Source organism: Corvus kubaryi, unplaced genomic scaffold (genome assembly GCF_017639235.1).
Source record: "Corvus kubaryi isolate FWS band 111438036 unplaced genomic scaffold, C.kubaryi_AGA036_p1.0 split3-73, whole genome shotgun sequence".
In the NCBI taxonomy this organism is placed as follows: domain Eukaryota; kingdom Metazoa; phylum Chordata; class Aves; order Passeriformes; family Corvidae; genus Corvus; species Corvus kubaryi.
Genome location: NW_024582091.1, coordinates 44,326,287 through 44,344,280, shown reverse-complemented (window position 1 = coordinate 44,344,280; position 17,994 = coordinate 44,326,287). Strand labels below are relative to the sequence as shown.

The following is a 17,994-nucleotide window of genomic DNA, read 5'->3' as shown; positions in this document are numbered from 1 at the left end:
GGCGCCCGCCGCTCCTGCCCGCGGCCTCCGCCATGTCTCCTCCTGCTCGCCAAGCGCGGCTGCTCCGCCCCGCGGCTCCGCGGCCCGGGGCAGGTGAGCGCCACGTCCCCCGCCCCCGCCGGCGGCTCTGCCCGGCAGCAGGTGAGGGCGGGACCGGCGCCCGCGGCCCGGGTGCAGCCGCCTCTCACGGGCTGGACGCGCTTATGCGGCGGCGGTGCGGGGGCGACTGCCCGCACTCCCGGCCCCCTCGGCGGCCCCGGCAGCCGAGGTGCCAGTGTTCACACAGGTGTGATTATTTTTTTTTTCTTCTTCAGAGCAGCTCCCTCCGCAGTGGCGCAGCTCGTTCGGTATCGGCGCGGAGAGAAACAACAGGTTTGGGGATGCTCGCCATCTCGACAGTAGGTGGGAGGAGTGGCGGCCGCCTCGCAAGCCCAGGCGATGCGCCGCATCGTGTGGGAAAGAGCTGCACTGCTGTAGACTCGTTCCTGCGGCACGTGCTCTTAAACAGCCGGTTTTAAAGCTGCGTACAACGCCTTGCTTCCAAAAAAAAAAAAAAAAAGGCTCTGTGAAGACCTGTCGATGTATCAGTCATTTCTGTAAAGGTCATGAGGTCATGGTCCTGTTACCTTTCCTATGAGTTTGCCTTAACTTGCTTTATACTGCTTTTAAGGGTCATAAGAGTGTTTCTCTTCAAAGTGTTCCTGTCGGCATCGAAACATCATTTAATTTTGCATCTGCTTGTAGGTAGCACCTACAAGTCATCAGAACTACAGTTGAAGGAGGGTGAATGAATTGGGGAACTCACAGGATGCAGCTGTGGATGCAGGCAAGGAGGTGGAGAGGGGCAGCTCCCTTATTCTTGTGAGCTTGGACCAAGCCAACTTCAGCCACCATGCAGAACATCCTCTTTTCACAAACTGCTAAGTTCAGAGCACAAGGTTTTCTAGGGGAAGGGAAGATTAATACTTTGTTGCACTGAGAGCCATTTATGCTCTAAAAGAAGCAGTTTGGGGCTTGGGTGATAAACACGCCCTGTTGGCTTCCGGGCAGGAGAGTGTCTGTAATAGAACAGGCTGGGCTCTATGATGAAAGGTGCAAAAGACAGCAAAAACAGCACTGCCTTGGTCGAGTTTTCACTTCTGTATTCTCTTCAGGGAGGTGTAAAGGTGTCTCTAGGTCAACCTGAGCCCTGGATTACAACAGCACTGATCAAGGGCCAAGAGGTTATCCAAGTTCAAACCCACTGATATGCCCTATGGTCAGAATGTTGTCCTCAGTAAAATCCTGCCCTAACATAATCTCAAATCCCTCACTCGTGGTGGTCCATGTAGGCATCTACCCACCAGCATATTCTGGGAGCCAGGCTGAAGAATCCCAGGCTGACCTGTCTGATGCACTCCACCCCAAAGTGTTTCCTCATGTTTTGTCTGAGGATGTAAAAAGTAACATCTGGTACTATCTATATGAACTAGCCTGATGTAGGGATCTTACATAAACTTTTGTGCACAGATCTAGCACCTACACGGATAAACTGTGCTGCTCAGGGAGCCACATTCAGACCAGAACCCAATTGCTCAAGGAGCATAAGTGTACATGGCCCAGCCTGGACATGGATCAGACCCAGCAGTCTCACCATGGAGAATACAGAACTGATTGCTAAGCAATGCTGCAGAAGCCACCTCGGGTCTGGTGAAGCCAGTAATGAACTATAGGAGTTAATTCCCAGCTGGTGCCAGGCTAGGTTTCATGGAGACATTCAATGGAAACCTTGATCACACTCCCTCCCTTCTCTCTTACATAGTTGGCATTTCTGAGCAGCCTGAGTCATAGAGAGCAGGCTGCATGCCTTCAAAGTAAACAGACCAGTGCAATTGCCTTCTAGTCATACTGCATGACACCAGAGGTTTTCAAACCTGGACCAATACAGGATCATGCTTCACACAAAAATCAAATTAGGCAAGTTCATTGTCCTAGGGTTACTTCTCAATGGGTAGGTTTTTTATGTTTTGGGTTTTACAAGTCAACCTCCCCCACTGGTCTTTCTAGTGTTTACAACTACCTTGAAAATGTATTGTTTTCTGCTGTAATAGCAGTAGGAATTGGTAAACAGTAGCTGTGTTTCTCATGAAATGTAGTTAAGTTTTTGGAATGAGTTGAATGCATCTGTGCCTAAAAATCAGTAGAACCATCTTCAGAGTAAAAAAAAAAAAACTGACTAAAATTATTTAATCTACTGTTCTTTGTTTATCTTATTTTTTAATACATAATTGTTGCGTTTTAGCCAGCAAAAGTTACTGTACACATGTTAGAACAACATGTTTATGTTTAAAAAAATATTTCATTTTCTTTGAAAATACCTGCTAGACCTGAAAAATTAAGAGCATAAGTCTTTTACTGGTTACCAAGGCTTATGAAGAAAGAAGCAGCTTCTTGTCCAGGCAAGTCTTACCCACAATGGAATTTTTGCAGCTGCCCCAGAAGAATTTGTTGATACCCAGTGTTAGAATAGTGGAGTGACAATGACAGTGGATGGGCAGGGAACATCCACCACCCTTTTTACATTACATGTGAGAAAAGAATCATTGCATAAACAAAAGCAGAAGAAGAGACAACAGGCCACAATGACTATTCAGTGCATGGAGGCAGGACTTTTCATTTCTCAAGTCAAGTACAGCACCCAGAGAAGAATTTTGTTTGGTCTTGGCTTGTTAGTACAGGAATTAGACTGAATAGAAAAACCAAGAAAATATTCAATGCTATGGTTATCATACTCAAATCACAATAAATTTAGGATGTGTCAGAAAGGTTCCCTTGATACTTGGTATGAATTTTTTTTCTTTTTTTTATTCCAATATTTTCCAGCTCTACACCATTGCTATTATTTTAGAAGTCCAAAAATACAGGAAAAAGTAAGTCTTAGGTTATTTTTATTTTCAATTGTGTATGTCAGAGATAGCTTTAGAACAAGCTAACATTACTGTGGTTCAGATGTATACAACTGGTACAGTTCAGTAGTACATAAACAATTCTAAAACAAATGCACCATAGAACTTAAATTACCAAAAATAAACAATATTAAACTACGTAGGGCAGTAGGTAAAAACAATTACCTTTAGGTCTTGAACACTAAAAGAAAAATATCTAATTATGATTGAAATTATGAAGCTCTACTACAGATAGTATTGAGATATATTACAAAGAAACCGAAAAGTTGTTGTCACATTTTGGTTTTGTTCCAGTGATGTACAGTTACATGAAATCTTACATCAGTTTGTCATGAAATTAACATCTACTTACTTTAACTACAATATTTCATGAGTTTATAACTTTTGTATGTGTGTGTTTTCTAAAAATTTTTGAAAAACTTGTATGTAAAAACATTTAAAGTAAAATAATGTTGCAGGTTGTTTACAGATTCCTTATTATTATAGGATTATAGGAGTAAAAGCAGTCAGGAAGCTGCAGTGTTTTTAACATTGGTAAACAAATACTGGATTAAAGTGCAACAGTCCTTCTGACAGCACACCTGCTCTGGCTGAAAGGAAATCTTTTCATCTCTGCAGAGAAGCAAAGAAAAAGATCAGTGTCAGGCGTGCTTCTCCCGAAAGTCAGTGATAGCCTTCCAGAGCGTGCACAGCATTCCTCCTCTGTAAAGAAAAATCATAAAGATACTCAGGTACAAAGATACTCTCTAGCCTGAAAGCCTTCCAATTTAGGTGCTTTCTGATTTTCTTGCTCTGGTTTTGATCAATGAAATTCAGTGGGAAGGCTGATCAAAGGTAAAATTCAACATGCATTACTCAAATAGAGAACAGAGTCCTTTTCTGATTACAGGACAGGGCAATCTTTCCACTTGGCAGATGCCTGCTGTCTGGAATTCAGACTTTTGGTCCAAAGGACTTGCATAACCCGTATCTGACTTCCAACATGATGCAATCTGGTGACCTACACACCTGGCATGATTAGGTGAAATGTACTGCTACTTACAGTCCATGAGTAAAGTTTCTGAAGTTTGATGATGACAATAAACTACTGAAAGTTTTGCTAGTTCTACTTTTTTAAATAAAAACAAGGTGCTAATGGGATTTCCAGTGCCTCCAGCTGTAAGGTAATTGCTTTACCTTAATGTTTTGCTTTCAATAGAAAAAGCTTATTTAAAATTTAAACAGTATCAGCTGTTTGGCAGGAATGTATCAACATACAATGGCATACTGGAAAGTGTTACTTATTTTAAATTAATACTACACAATGCAATAAGTAGAGACTTAGTATCAGTTAGTTTTTCTTCTTACAAAGCACAGTTCATTTAACTGTGAAGCATTACCTCAGTCTCAAACATTTCAGATCATCTCGTGTAACATAGCAGAGAACATCCGTTAAGGTATAGTCTTCAGCCAAGAACTGCAGAAAGAAGTTTAAATGAACATTTTGTTAGAAATATTATTTAAATTCCTAAGCTCATCTTCCTAGGATCATCTGCCCCTAAAAATAGGAGGTTACAATTGGGAGAAACCCAAAATTGGGCTAAAATGTGGTACATGTAACAGATTAATCCACGTTGCTCCTACAAATACAATGAAACGACTTAAATTTTACACTGTATGCTCTGCATCGGCATACCAGGCACAACTTGAAAAGTGTAATGCTTTTACATCTACACAAAACCGTTGTCAACTGGCAGTTCTATTGTTACCACTGGAATCTCAGAATCACAGACTTCACTGAGCAAAAATTAGACCATAAGTAATACCACATTTAACCCATGAGAAAATTAAAAGCAACAGTTAAGACCTACCTTTTCAAAAATGGCATCTGAATTTGACGTAATTGAACTTGGAGGAACCTTTGGTCTGATCTGTAGGAGTGATAACTACATGCAGGTATTCCTAAATTAGCTGAAATCCTCAACACCTCAAAAGTTACATAATTTACTGCAAAGCAGACTGATCTACTTCAGGGTATTTCACTACAGCACAGTTAGCTAAGGGTGAACATGTATCCTGTATCCAGAGTATCATCAGCAGGAATGCTGCAGTGTGTAAAGACACTGAAAACCCAAGAGTGTCTATTTACCAGGATATTTTATCGCTTTATTCATAATCAGATATAGGAACTATTAAAGGTACCGTATATTTATGAAGGCCTTCATGGCTCTTTCCTATCCTCTGAAGACAAATTAATCTCTCAAAATGTGCTAAAGTAATTAAAAAGGTTTTTTAAACTAAGTGAGAGCAGAACTGCAACTGTGCCAGGCAGTGAATAGAATCATTGCTACCTTGTTTATCGTGGCCTCATCAGCTCCATGAACTCTCAGCCAGTTTATGAGATCAGGGTCTTCGGTCCCTGTGCCAGTGGAATGACGATGACAGACAGACAATCCAGGAATATCTGGAACAAGCATTTTTGAGTTTTGTGTTGCCAAAGCAACCTCTTGTCATTTTTGACTCTCAAGCACTTTCTTCAGTGAGCTTTCCCTTCAAGCTTAGAATACCAGTATCCCCATAAATAAATGCCAATTCACAAAGAACACAATTACAATTTACAGACAGTTACACATTAATTTCTCTACTTGGTTAAGGGTACAGTTAAACTAGTGTGAACATTGATACAGATAAGATTTTCTGCTCTCTTCTAAAAATGACTTTACTAGTACAAGGCTGTCACTGTTTCTACACTAAGGTTTTTGATCAATTAACTGAACTGTTCAGTGTAACTCATACAATTGCTGCATAGGCAATGCCTTAGACTGAGGATCAGCTGCTTTTGGGAAGCAACACTTAGAAGCACATCACACAGAAACATCAAACTGCATTAGCACTTCCACCTTCTTCAGGGCAGACACAGCAAACTCGGCTTCCTTCAGTAACCTTTAAGTTGTATTTGCATCTCACCAATTAGACCCTCTTGTACTTAAATTGTAACAATCAGAACAGTCTTTAATTCAAGGAGCACATACCTAAACATACTAGATTATCCTCTTTAGGAATAATATTTATTCAGTAGGATATGTGCCTTGTACTCTTCCATATAATCACAAACAAAAATATTTAAATTGTACCACTCCTTGTACTGTGATTAACAAATCCAGTAATTTGTTTCCACACCGTACATTCTTACTTCAGAGCAAACCCTGCCAGAAGCAGCACAATAAAGCATCTTTGCTGAGACTGGCTCAAGAAAATGAACAGATGTTTAGCTGGCACTTTTTCATCTGTAGCCAGCATGAATTTTTTCCTTAAAAATTCTTCTCACTTACCTATTGGCTGTGACCTGAGCTGTAGGTTCCTGATCTCTTGATCTTTTTCTTCTATAGCTTGATGCAAGAGGACTTGAAATTCTCTCTCCTTTTGAACCAACTCCTCCAATAACCTGTGAAGTAATGGGAACAAAGCGCTCATTTCCTTAAGTAGCTTCAAATTTTCAGGAAAAGAAAGATCTTACTATACTTAAACTGGAAACCTTCCTGACAAAGACAAGGACAGACTTCTTCAGCTCTCACAGGTATATGCTTTCAGTATAGATTGATTATGACCTATATCAAGATATAAACATTCATACAGAAGCCCCAAACACACCAGCTTCCTCATAAACATTCCCCCACTAAACAAGTGGTATAGCACAAAATTTCAGTGAAATTTCTCCAGACCGAGCTCTGTTTTAAACAAAACTGGAACTGAGAACAAATATCAAAGTGGTTCATAAACTAAGGGCTAAACCTTTGTAAGGAAAAACACCAGTTCACATCTCTCCAGCAGACATTTTCAAAGGTATGGAAAGGGCAGAGCTGTGATGAAAATGTGGTGAAAACATATGGTTACATTTCTTAAATATGCAAAATACGTTCTCAACCACACATGGGCTGTCCCTTCCTCACATACAAGGCACTTCGTTCCTGCCCTCCTAAGCTGTATTAAGAGCAAGAAGAAAGGAGGCAAAATACTTCCCTACTCCCCTAAGCAATTACTTTTGAGAATGTCAAGCAGAAGTAAGTTGGAACTTATGTTTGACCTCCTTCATAAGACAAGCCCAGAGAGAAACCTGGAGAAATTCGGTGGTCAGCACCATTTAAGCTGATCAAAAGAAAATAGTCAAAATATAATGGAAAACTAGTATGTAAAACTGCTGCAATTTGTTCTTTTAGAAAAGTGGTTTAGTAAAATGTGGGACTTGTGAACAATATGTTATTAGGAACAGAAATTGGACATGGAGAGCACACTCATAAACCTATAATTGACTTCTGAGTCCTCAGAAGTTCTGCCTTGGAAGGATTGAAGCACCTTCATCCCTTTCTTGAAACCTCTGCCAGCCTGAGAACTATGCAATAACTGTTCCATTTCAGTGTGTTTCCTTTTATTTATTCATATATTAATTTTTTTGTGAATTTATACCAGTTGAGTGCTGCAACTTTTTATTTGGGACACTGAAACACAGGAATTCAGTTAGAAAATGTGCCACAAAAGCCCTTTACCTGCCTTTGCACAGGGGTAAAGTGAATCCCATATGATTGCTTTGTAAAAACATCTAGCCCTACTTCTAGCTTGTATGCAGGCCTACCAGAAACATATTTGCACTTGAGTGCTTCCACACCTGAGCTAACAAACCTTAACAAGTCCACCCTGCATGGGAACAGAGCTGCTTTGTGCAGCTACACAACCCCACAGCTTGGTTGTTCTCTGATATTCCTTCCAGACTGGTCACCTTTCAGTTAAATTATGCCTAGTCTATCTATTCTGGTTGAAAAAGGCCTTCAGGGCCATTATTTTCTCCTGATAACTGCTTGCTGCTTATGCCAATAAAGCTTTCATAAATATTCAAACAATTGTCTGTATTATTTATTTCAAAATTTCTGCATGAATGACTGGATGTGGTTATTTGGCCAAAGGCTTTGCATTTGAGAAATTTACAGAAACAAAGTGCTAGCAAAAAAGTACCAAAAAAGTACCTACGCAAACTGATCACTTCTGAGGCTATTCCCCACCATAAACTTGTGAAGTAAAGTGAGTATTTCTTTAGGTATATCAATAAGACAGTTAAAATATTTCTCAGTGGTCACAAGTAAAAAAATTATTACATAAGGACCCCAAAATACTGATACTTTATTTTAAAAAGTACAGTCTAATGAATTGTTCTAATTATGGCAACCTTCTTGGACACATGTAAAAGTAAAGTGCAATTTAACATTTTAATTTCAATTGGAACTGCAGTTCCAAAGAATGTTTTATCAGCATAACAACTGTCTTAATGAAGACATGTTCTCTTTCTATCAAGGCCACATTCAAAATTTACTGAGGTCAGTAGGAAATCCAATGTCATAAATCAGATGCTTCTAAAGCTAAATACCTACTTCAACCAGACTATTTGGTGTATTTTAATGAAAAGAAAACAAAGTATATAGAAAATCATTTGGATAAAATAATGGAGACAGATTTTTCTCTGACATTTCTTAAAAGAACAATAAAACCTCAAAGAATCACTTTTCAGGTTTAAAGTGCAAGACATATTTCTGAAAAAAATTACAATATCCAAATTTATGGCTCATTTCTTCTTTTAAACAAAACACCTATTTTCCCAGTCTTTCTTTGACGAAAAGAATTTATTTAATAAAAAGGTAATGGCTGCTGGTAAGGACAGATCCTGCTTGCAGTAATTTCTGTGCACAAAACAAGTCTGAAGCAGCTTCCTTATGGAGTTTCTGTGTGGCTGTCTTAGCTTGAGCTCACTCGCTGAGAATAGCTATAGAAAAGAACAGCAAGTTCTGCCTTAATGGAAACAAAACATAACACCATTCATCAGCCATACAGAGCACACCAAAGAGAGAAAAAGCAGAAGTTTGGCAGCAAGTCAGGTTTTTTCAGACCTTCCTTGAAAGGGCACCTGAAATCAAGACTGACCTTAACTTGCATCACTATGGTTTTGTTGAAATTAACAAAACTATGTAAGTGATCAGTCACAGCTAAACAAGGATCATCATTAAAAGAAACAACTTACACTGCTATGGAATTTTGGAACTGTCACTAGTATTCCAGCATATATATTCTGAAAGCTAACCAATACATACTGCTGTAAGCAGGCTAGTGTCCCTGTCTCCCGATGTCCAGACTTACCTGTTTGTCTCTAATTTTAGCCTGCCCAGCTGGACACTCAGTGATCTGTGAGCAGCTTGGGAGTCATGGGACACCGTAGAGCTGAGTGTGCTTACACCTGAGGTAGCTACTGCATCCTCCAAGACAATGCAAGGCTGCTGGATGGTTTGATTCTGAGGCTGTTCATCTTGATCTTCAACTTCTATATCATCTTGATCAGCTGTATCACTTTCAGATGCAAGACTAAAATGCGGCCTCAATTCTATTAAAATATAAGCAAAAGAAAAAACACCAAAGATGTTAAGCATTAGTTAAATATTAAAACAAAAGCAGCCCCAAGTGACTATTTACAGATCATCCTATAGCTTTGTCTACAGTAGACCTGAAATTTCTGTAACAGGAGAACAGATATTTTCTAGGGCTTTAAGATCACTCAAAACAAAACAGCACCTTGTTTTATGCAGATTATTATTCTGCCTATCCAATGTTCAAGAGCTGTAAAAAACAAACATCTGGATGAATATGATTCCAGATTTGGCTACCATTTCATGTCATGTTGTGCTGAAGTATTATGTACCGCAGAGTTACTTTTGCTTAATTCCATTCTCAGTAGCTTGCATTTTTTTAATGTGTCTGACTTGAAATATTTTATTAAACAAAAGACCATTTTTTTTATACCCAGCTATTCCTGCTGTTGCTGTTCCAGCATATTTAGCATTCTATCATTACAAGAATACTATGTTTACCAAAAAATTGCATCCAAAGATAGAGAGGAAATTACAAAAAGACCCCCTCTCCCAACAATTAAAAGCAGCACACTTTCCTTCTACTTATCAGAGGGAACACTGCTTATTTTGAAATGATGCACATCCACAAAACTATGAAGACAAAGCTATACCCTAGTTTCTGTTGTTCCCTGTTTAAACTACCTACCAGAGCTTACCAGGTATGCAAGATATGTACACAAGATCTGACACTCCTACACAATCTATTACTGTAAAAACATCTGTTTGTTCATGCTAACTATTTCATATAAATCTTTCTTCCTTCCTTCCTTCGATTATGGCTTCTTACTGCTAAGAACTCCCTCTGGTCTCCTCACCAAAATGTACTTTTTTTTCCTGAATCACACTTAGTTTATGCCCTTTCTGCTGAGTAATTAACAAGTACATTTCTCTTCTTTACAAAAGAAACATTTGTTCCTTGATCTATTTCACCTTTTCATTTCAATGCTACATACCTTCTTCAAGACTGAACATAAGATCAACAGAGCTGTGCTTCCTCTAAATTAAGGAAAGCAGATTTATTATATAGCAGTTACCCAAACATTGCTAGGCAAATATGTCTGAATTTGCTTTGAACTTCTGTTTTTGTTAGCAGGATGCAGAAGTTCTATACCATTGTTCACCACCAGGCAGGATAAAATTGGTTTTGTACCATTCCTTAAACATCCCATAACTTTTAGAAGTGTTAAGGCCATAGATAAATCTCCACATCATAAGAAAAAAAATTAAGAAAAAAGAGTGAGACAAAAGCAAGGGAAAGCAATCAGAAGTAGGGTAAGGCAATTAGGGAAGCAGTAGATGATTGGTGCCTGAAAGCTACTGGGGCACAGAGGCTTTTGTTTAAGCTTGGCCATGTACAGTTAATGCTGACACTGAGCTGTATGGGAAAGAACAGACTATTGAGGAATTCCACAGTTACTCCTATTACACAGCAATGAAGTACATGCCTGTTAGAGGTGTTCAGCATTCTAGTCAGAAGACAGAGTTTCTTTGTGACTTGAAAGTAACACAGAAACCCTATTTATATCTTGTTGGTTGTGCTACAGATATGGAAAATAAGGAGAATTGGAATAGCTGTAACTTGTGATGTAATTTTCAGATCCCCTTATTAATAATTTAAGACTCAACCCACTGCAGGAAACAGGAATGTAAGTATTCTGACTTAAAGCATTAAATGACATATTTGAAAATATCACAATTAATTCCAGCATTAGAAGTTAAGAAGCAGCAGAAAAACTAACTTTGGATATAGGTAGAGAAGTAACAGAATGGGCTACAGTTTTGTCTAAACAGATTCCTTCCCTCAGTGAAGCCATACATTCTAATTCCACATTCAAAATACAATGTACAAAGTGCAGGCAGCACTGCAGACCTGTTTGTTTGGTTTTGGCAGGTTTCAAGTCAAGGGTTTTTTTTTTTTTTTTTATTTTTTAGACAGCTTCTGACCATAAGCAATAGACAACATTTTGCACCTCAAAAAATCAGGTCCCAGAGCACCTTAATCTACTACTACTCACCGTGTTGCAGAATCATTTAGATTACGCATTGTGGAAAGGTGCTTTCCAAACCAGCTTGAACAACACACAGATTAGTTTCTGAATTGCAAAACAGACAGTGAACAGGAAAAAGGCCACTGCTGGTTTCAAAATCTTAAGTGAAGCATCATAATCACAACTCTGAAGCATGTTTAAAGAGATCAGCTGATAAACATTTGCTGAGTATTAAGAAATGACTCACCTGGGACCAGAATTGTAATAGCAGTCTGCACAGCTTTTCTGATTATGCTGTCCAGGGCAAACATCCAATGTGGCTTAATATTATGATTTCGGAGAATTTTATTGACCTAGTAAGAGAAAATTCAGTTCAGATATTACATACCCCACAACTTAAAATGAGAATATATCTCATCATTACATAAAGTGTTTAAACTTATAGATGCTGTATCCGAGCAGATGATTACAACTATTTCTTGATAGCACCATTATCAACTTCATCCATTTTATCATAAGTCATGCAATGTTTCATGTTTTTCATCAAGTACTGGTTTGTGTGTTAGGTGACTTTTGATGTCAGTGGTACTTAACCTTCATGGCTGTGGAGAGAAATTTCAAAAGAATGCAAGCAAGACAAATAACAAGGACTATGTTATGAAGGGCTTGTAGCTGAAACTAATTAACTTGTTACTTTTTTTGGCATCACCTTCACTGCTTGCTCTGAGCAACACTTGTCTATTCTAAAGTACAATTGTAGGAAATATCAAAGAACTAATGTAATGCTGCTCCTACTTAATTCTGAAACTAGTTAATTAATGTTAGTTTAAACAATTAGGGAACTTCATTTGTGTGCTGTACCATTTTCTCATTCCTTCTACTTCGTACTTTGTACAATCAGTATGGTACAATATACAACTGGGTTGCTCCTAACTGCCCACAGGCCTGCTTTCAAACCACTTTTAGCCATATTCTCAGATGCCTCTATGGATGCTCCATGCCACTTGCACAAACATCTCCACCTCACAGAACCGTTTTCCAGCTCCCAAACGACAAGGAAATGCCCAGCCAACAGTAAGCAGCAATAGCACAAAACTCAGTGCTGTTTTCCAGGCACAGAAGCAATCCAAAGCAGCAAATTCTGCAGGAGCAGAACTTAAACAGTTGCAGGAATCAAAAAATGTAACTGTGTTTAGAAAATTATCAACTCACAGCCTTATAAAAAAAGAAGCAACTACTGATCACGAAAAATGTGGCAAAAAGATACTTCACTCTTCCTAAAAAAGGGATTCGTTCAATTCCCTCATATTGTGATAATAACCTCTCTGTAAAAAATGACTGCAGTTACATAAATGATGCCTTCAGAGGATATGTAAAAGTTATTAACCACATTATTTTCACTGCCAAAAAGCAGTAGTATTCAGTAATGCAGCACTTTATACAGGTACCAGCACTGGGTTTGGTTGGGATGGAGTTAATTTTTTTCACAGCAGCCCACATGGTGCTATGTTTCAGACTGGTGACTAAAACAGCCTTGATAACACACGCATGTTTCAGCTACTGCTGAGCAAAGCTTGCACACTGTCAAGGCCGCCTCTGCTTCTTACACTGCCCCAGCACTGAGGGGGCTGGGGGTGGACTAAAGGCTGGAGGGGGACATGGCTGGCACAGCTGGCCTAAGAAATACTCCCTTCGGTGTAAGGTCATGATCAGCAATAAACATGGGGCTGCTTTTTGCAAAGGAGCTGTTGCTCAGTAACTGGCTGGGCACTAGTCTGCTGGTGGTGACTGACTCCTTTTGCAACACTTAAGAGCTTTTTTTTCCCCCCTTTCACTTATTTAACAATCTTTATTTTGACCCACAAGTTTTCCCATTTTTGGTTCTTCCAATTCTCTCCCTCTTCCTGTTGGGAGGGAATGAATGAATGACTGGGTAGGGGCTTTCCTCTACCTGCCAGCCACGGTCAACCCAGCACAGCAGTACCTATGTCTCCTCATTTCTATTGCCAATGGCCACGAGATGGCACTTGGACACTGTGTTTGGATTCACAGAGCTGTCAGTGGCGCCAGGGGAGCCTGCCCTGGGCCTGACACCTGGACAGCAGCAGACCAAGGGCCCCGAAGGCTTGCCCACTGCCCTCTGAGGCAGCAGAACTTCCCTGTGCAAGCACTTTGCACCTTCCCAAACTGACTGTTTAGCTAAGTGCCGCTTTTTTGAGAACTGAAGAAGCATAATCTAACTTTGTCAAGATCACAACAATCCCTAGTAATATGATTTAGTTATTTATATTACATCACAAAATTACTTTTTCTTGGTTGGTCTGATAAGGAAGTTGTGATTATTAAACATTGTAACCTAAGATCACATTCTTAAGTCCCAAGAGCAAGGCAAATACTTTTCCTCACTTTTAGCAGCACCTCAGTCTCTGCAGCATCTGAGGTCTTGATACTGTCCTGGATTTCAGCGTAGTATTACAGAAATCTACTGTATGGCCAAAAGAATTAAGATTGCACACATATAAAGCAAAGTTTTTCTTCTGACTTTCTCTGTGTTTAGTTAAATAATAGAGAGATAGTAACGAAAGAGACATTTATCAGTTAAAAACCAGCAACTTGTAATGATGAAGTTAACAGAAATTTTTTATTGATAAGAATACAACCCAGGCAATTACTACCAAACAACTGATGCCCAGGAACATCTCTATCAGAACACAAATACACGTATTTGTACTATTACCCCCTGCATGGTTTTCTTGACTTTGTATGCTTGGTTTTTTTCTTCCAAGTGTCAAAAGAGTATTAATATGAAGCTAAATAGAGAGAGTTGAAAGCATACTCAAAAGAATCAAAGAGAAAACTTTTGATTTGTAGAAAGAGCTCTTCACAGATTCATTTCACACTTTTTTTTTCATAAACAGCATCTAATTCTTGTTAGTGTAGTCTGTGCAGCAGTTTACATGCTATGCCATCCTTCCTGATAGCTCTTCTACTTGTCAGAGTGCCATGGGTTTAAATTCTAAAAGAATCATCCACCTCAAATGACTACCTGGATCGTCATTTCATTTTTACTACATGACTTCAGTCTGGACAAGTGATACTCAGCACAACTGCACCCTCCCATGTTCATTATTCATCTTAATCATCAAGCCTAACTGCTTGTGAACTACCATTTAAACACATACCTTAGGAAAACATTTGCTTTTCATAAACTAGCTATTTAAAGGCTGCCCATGCATGTGTTTGGTTGCTCAATGTGAGAAATGATAAATCTTGCATTTATTATTGATAGAAAAGTAACCATTTTAATTCCTCCTTATCCTGCTTATTATAAATTGAAATGAAAATTTCTAGTTTGGCAGAAATCTGCTGCTAATCAAAAATACTAAAATAAGAGTTCAATACAGTACTACAAGGTAGACAGACTGCTATAGGGGGTAATGCACTAGTTTGTAAGAGAAGTTTAAGAGATCTGCATTTATGTAGGATAAGCCTGAAACTCATTGTTGGTCTTATTTCCCAGAACACCTTCCAAAATAAGATTTTTTAAAAAAGCTTTCCTGCTTTACTATTACGACACAATATTCACACAATTACGTTGAACCCTATATCTTTAATCAGCAAAACCTCAGTAGTGTTCGGGGTCTGTGTCCTGCCAAAGGATCACAAGGCAACCAAACCAAGTCACTGCTGTGGGCTCAGATTTCGCTATTACAGGTTCAAAGCCCTCAAATGTTATTGTTTCAGTAACTCTGGGTGGAAGTTAAGCAAGTTCTGTTTGGTCCTAGTTTGTTTAGGTTTTTTTTAGTTTAGGTGCACAAATTTCTTAGTAAAAATGACAACTTACAGCATCTTGAAAACCAAAGAGCACAAGCTGCACTTGACTGATACCGTGGCTGTCAAAGTCTAACTCCAGCTTCAATTTTGAAAGCGTGGTTGCAATGATTTTGCGATCAGTGGACCGTACGAACTCTCTGAGGCTGGAAACGAGTGTTGTGATGTGTTCCCATTTCAGCTTGGGTTCTTCAGCTCCCTGACAGAAGAGAGAGGAGAAGAAATAGTTTTGATAGTCATCTTCTGAAACATACACCCAGAAGGACTTCAGCCAATAATGTCAGTTGGCAATATGGGTTTTCAGAAACTCTGCTGCTATGGTTAAGGGAAAGGTGCAGCTGCAGGTCAGGTACCGGTGGCAGCATAACTGCAGCAGCACAGAGCTCTGTGGCTGAGCTCCCTGGTACCACAGGTATGATGTACACCTGATGAACAAGTAGCTGACTTCATTTTACACCAGTTGCTGAAGAATATGTACATACTACAGTGTGTATGTTTCTTTGTGCAGCAATGAAAAGATATGAATAAATACACTGTACACTGGAAACTACAAATTGCTCTTAATTGCAAGCACACACATACTTTGCAGTGCTTCTAGTTTCTCTGTGCCCCTCAGAGACAATGTGCAAAGTCCTACAGCAGCATTTAAAAGAAGGGATTAGTCAACGTTATGCAGGAGGCTCACAGAGGGACTGGTTGTTTCTTATATAATTTCCTAATTTCCCTTAATACAGAACTTCTACACTTAGCTGTTCTTAAAGCAAGTCTACAAAGATCTCACCTTTTTAGTATAAATATTCATATGCCTATTTTTGAAAGCTTTTGTGTTTTTGCATGAGCTACCAAAGTGAAAAGTTCGAAAGCATTCATCAGAAAAAACAGCCTAAGTAACTAGGAAGCAGAGCACTGTATTTGCTCTCATAAGCAAAGTTATGCTGCCTGAATGCAAATTTCAATTCCAAATCCTAAAATTAAGACAGGGTTGTTGTTCAACATGAAGTATTAGATGTTTATTCCAAAGGAAGATAAGTAAATATTTATATAGGCTAAGGATATCCAACATTGATTTCTGTAAGAGAAGGGCATACGGTGTTTGGTTCTATTGCATTTGCCGGTTTTATGTCATGAATGTTATGGCTGGCCAGACATCAAGAACTCTTGTTTGCCAGTAACACTGAGCTTTTAACTACAGTCAATTAATTCTGATCAGGATGAAACAAAGATAATTCGATTACTTGAGAAAGAAGCTTAAAAAAAGAGCAAAAGTTCTAGAGCAAAGATACCACAGACTAAAACATCCATCTGAGATAAAAGATCCTAGCCTCTGATCTTGATCTGCTTTGGAGAATTCACCTGATGATTTTCTATATGGAAGTGGATCTCTCACAGTTCTGCAGTAGCCCATCTTCTTTTCATGTAAATAATTAAAAAGCCATTAGGGCAGATAGGTAAATGCACACTGTAGCCCTGGACTAAAAGATCCAAGTCCATCAAGGCATAGGCACTATGGGGACAGGACAAGCAGTACGACTTGCTAATTAGAAACAGTGCCGCATTTTGTGAGGGGCATTCTCCTCCCCTAGCCATCACACCCAATGGCTTCGTCAAAACCTTTCTTGTGAAAAGCCTTTGTGAAGAGAAAAACTTTATCAAATCCTAAATCCTCATGAGGTCTAACAGGCAAGTCAGGCTTGTTCTATTAGTAATTTCTTGCATTTCTCAAGGGAGAAAACAGTCTTTGGGAGTCAGAGCTCTGCATCCTTTTGGAGGGCGGCCAGGCCCATGAACATGAGCTTTGAACTCTTTGGCTCTAAAATTCTATGTCTCTGCTTCTCACTCAGGCTGTTCCAGCCCCAGCTGAGAAAGACATGAAACACAGAGCACATTGTCTGGGATTTGTGATTGAGTTTCAGCCTCTCATGATCATTACTTGCATACACATGCAAAAACTGTGTCTGTTACAGCAACACTCTCGCAAATCACAGATCACAGGTATCTCTCTCACTGCCTTATCTTTTAACACTTTCTGTAGTTACCAGGATAGCTGCAGGTTACTCTCTCCCCCCTCCCAAGAGTTAGAAGCTATTTTTATTTGCATGGCAGCAATTTCCAATTACGTTAACTGTAGTACATACATAATAATCATATTGGTTTGCATCAGTTTCTAAACATTAGTATGTTTAGAAGATGAGTTGTTATGTTCTATACAAACATGTTTTAGACCAGCAATACTTTGCCTTGAGAATGAAGTGAATCAATTAACTACTAACACACACATAAACAGGAACAAAAAATCCTGTCATCCAATTATAGTGTTGCAACATTGAGTAGTGTGGTCATGACCTGTTATTTCTTCAGTGTTGTCCTGAACTGATACATCATCTTAATGAATCATCCCCACAAAGGAGTGCCAAAAGGTCATTCTGCAATTATTTTGTTGTTTGCTGTAGTTCCCATTACTCTATCTTCCCTCCATATGTGGTCCCAACTGCACTGCAGAATAGCTGCAATTTGTTTTCTCCGTAGCCCCCTCTTTCCCTTGTTGTGGCTGTTGGCTAGATGGCAATGGTGTATCAATCAGCCTCATTCTTTCTGTACAATATTCTAACATAAGGTCAGAGCAGGCCAAATGACCCAAACTTCCCTCTGTCAAACCAGTCAGCCAGAACACAGAACTTTAAAAGGGGTTCAAGATAATCCACTCCTGGAGATGATCTACCTTATGTGAGTAGGCCTGACTCAAATTTGAAATTTGAGTCCAATTTGAAAAGCACTGTCAAAATAGAGTATCATGAAAACATGTTT

At 39.2% G+C, this 17,994-nt stretch overlaps 2 protein-coding genes and 1 long non-coding RNA gene across 4 annotated transcripts in view; 1 reads left to right on the top strand and 2 right to left on the bottom strand.

Annotated features, from left to right (window-relative positions):
- Positions 1-122, bottom strand: part of MAP7 (microtubule associated protein 7) — a 111,712-nt gene extending 111,590 nt beyond the window's left edge. The window contains exon 1 of the mRNA XM_042017448.1: positions 2-122. Coding sequence (XP_041873382.1) covers positions 2-34 — 33 coding nt within the window. The 5' untranslated portion in view covers positions 35-122. The remainder of the gene's footprint in view (position 1) is intronic.
- On the top strand, positions 56-570 carry LOC121659392. Its single transcript, XR_006014305.1, has 2 exons — positions 56-141; positions 315-570. It is a non-coding gene; the product is annotated as an uncharacterized LOC121659392 (long non-coding RNA).
- Positions 571-2,910: 2,340 nt separating this feature from the next.
- MAP3K5 (mitogen-activated protein kinase kinase kinase 5) overlaps positions 2,911-17,994 on the bottom strand; it is a 100,238-nt gene continuing 85,154 nt past the window's right edge. Inside the window, exons 24-30 of one of the 2 annotated variants that reach the window (XM_042017442.1) lie at positions 15,203-15,388; positions 11,606-11,711; positions 9,105-9,345; positions 6,257-6,369; positions 5,276-5,388; positions 4,325-4,401; positions 2,911-3,647 (exon numbers count right to left, since the gene is read on the bottom strand). In XM_042017442.1, coding sequence (XP_041873376.1) covers positions 3,587-3,647; positions 4,325-4,401; positions 5,276-5,388; positions 6,257-6,369; positions 9,105-9,345; positions 11,606-11,711; positions 15,203-15,388 — 897 coding nt within the window. In that variant the 3' untranslated portion in view covers positions 2,911-3,586. Of the gene's footprint in view, positions 3,648-4,324; positions 4,402-5,275; positions 5,389-6,256; positions 6,370-9,104; positions 9,346-10,323; positions 10,367-11,605; positions 11,712-15,202; positions 15,389-17,994 lie in introns of those variants that run through there. The other variant, XM_042017443.1, reaches the window with a different exon arrangement.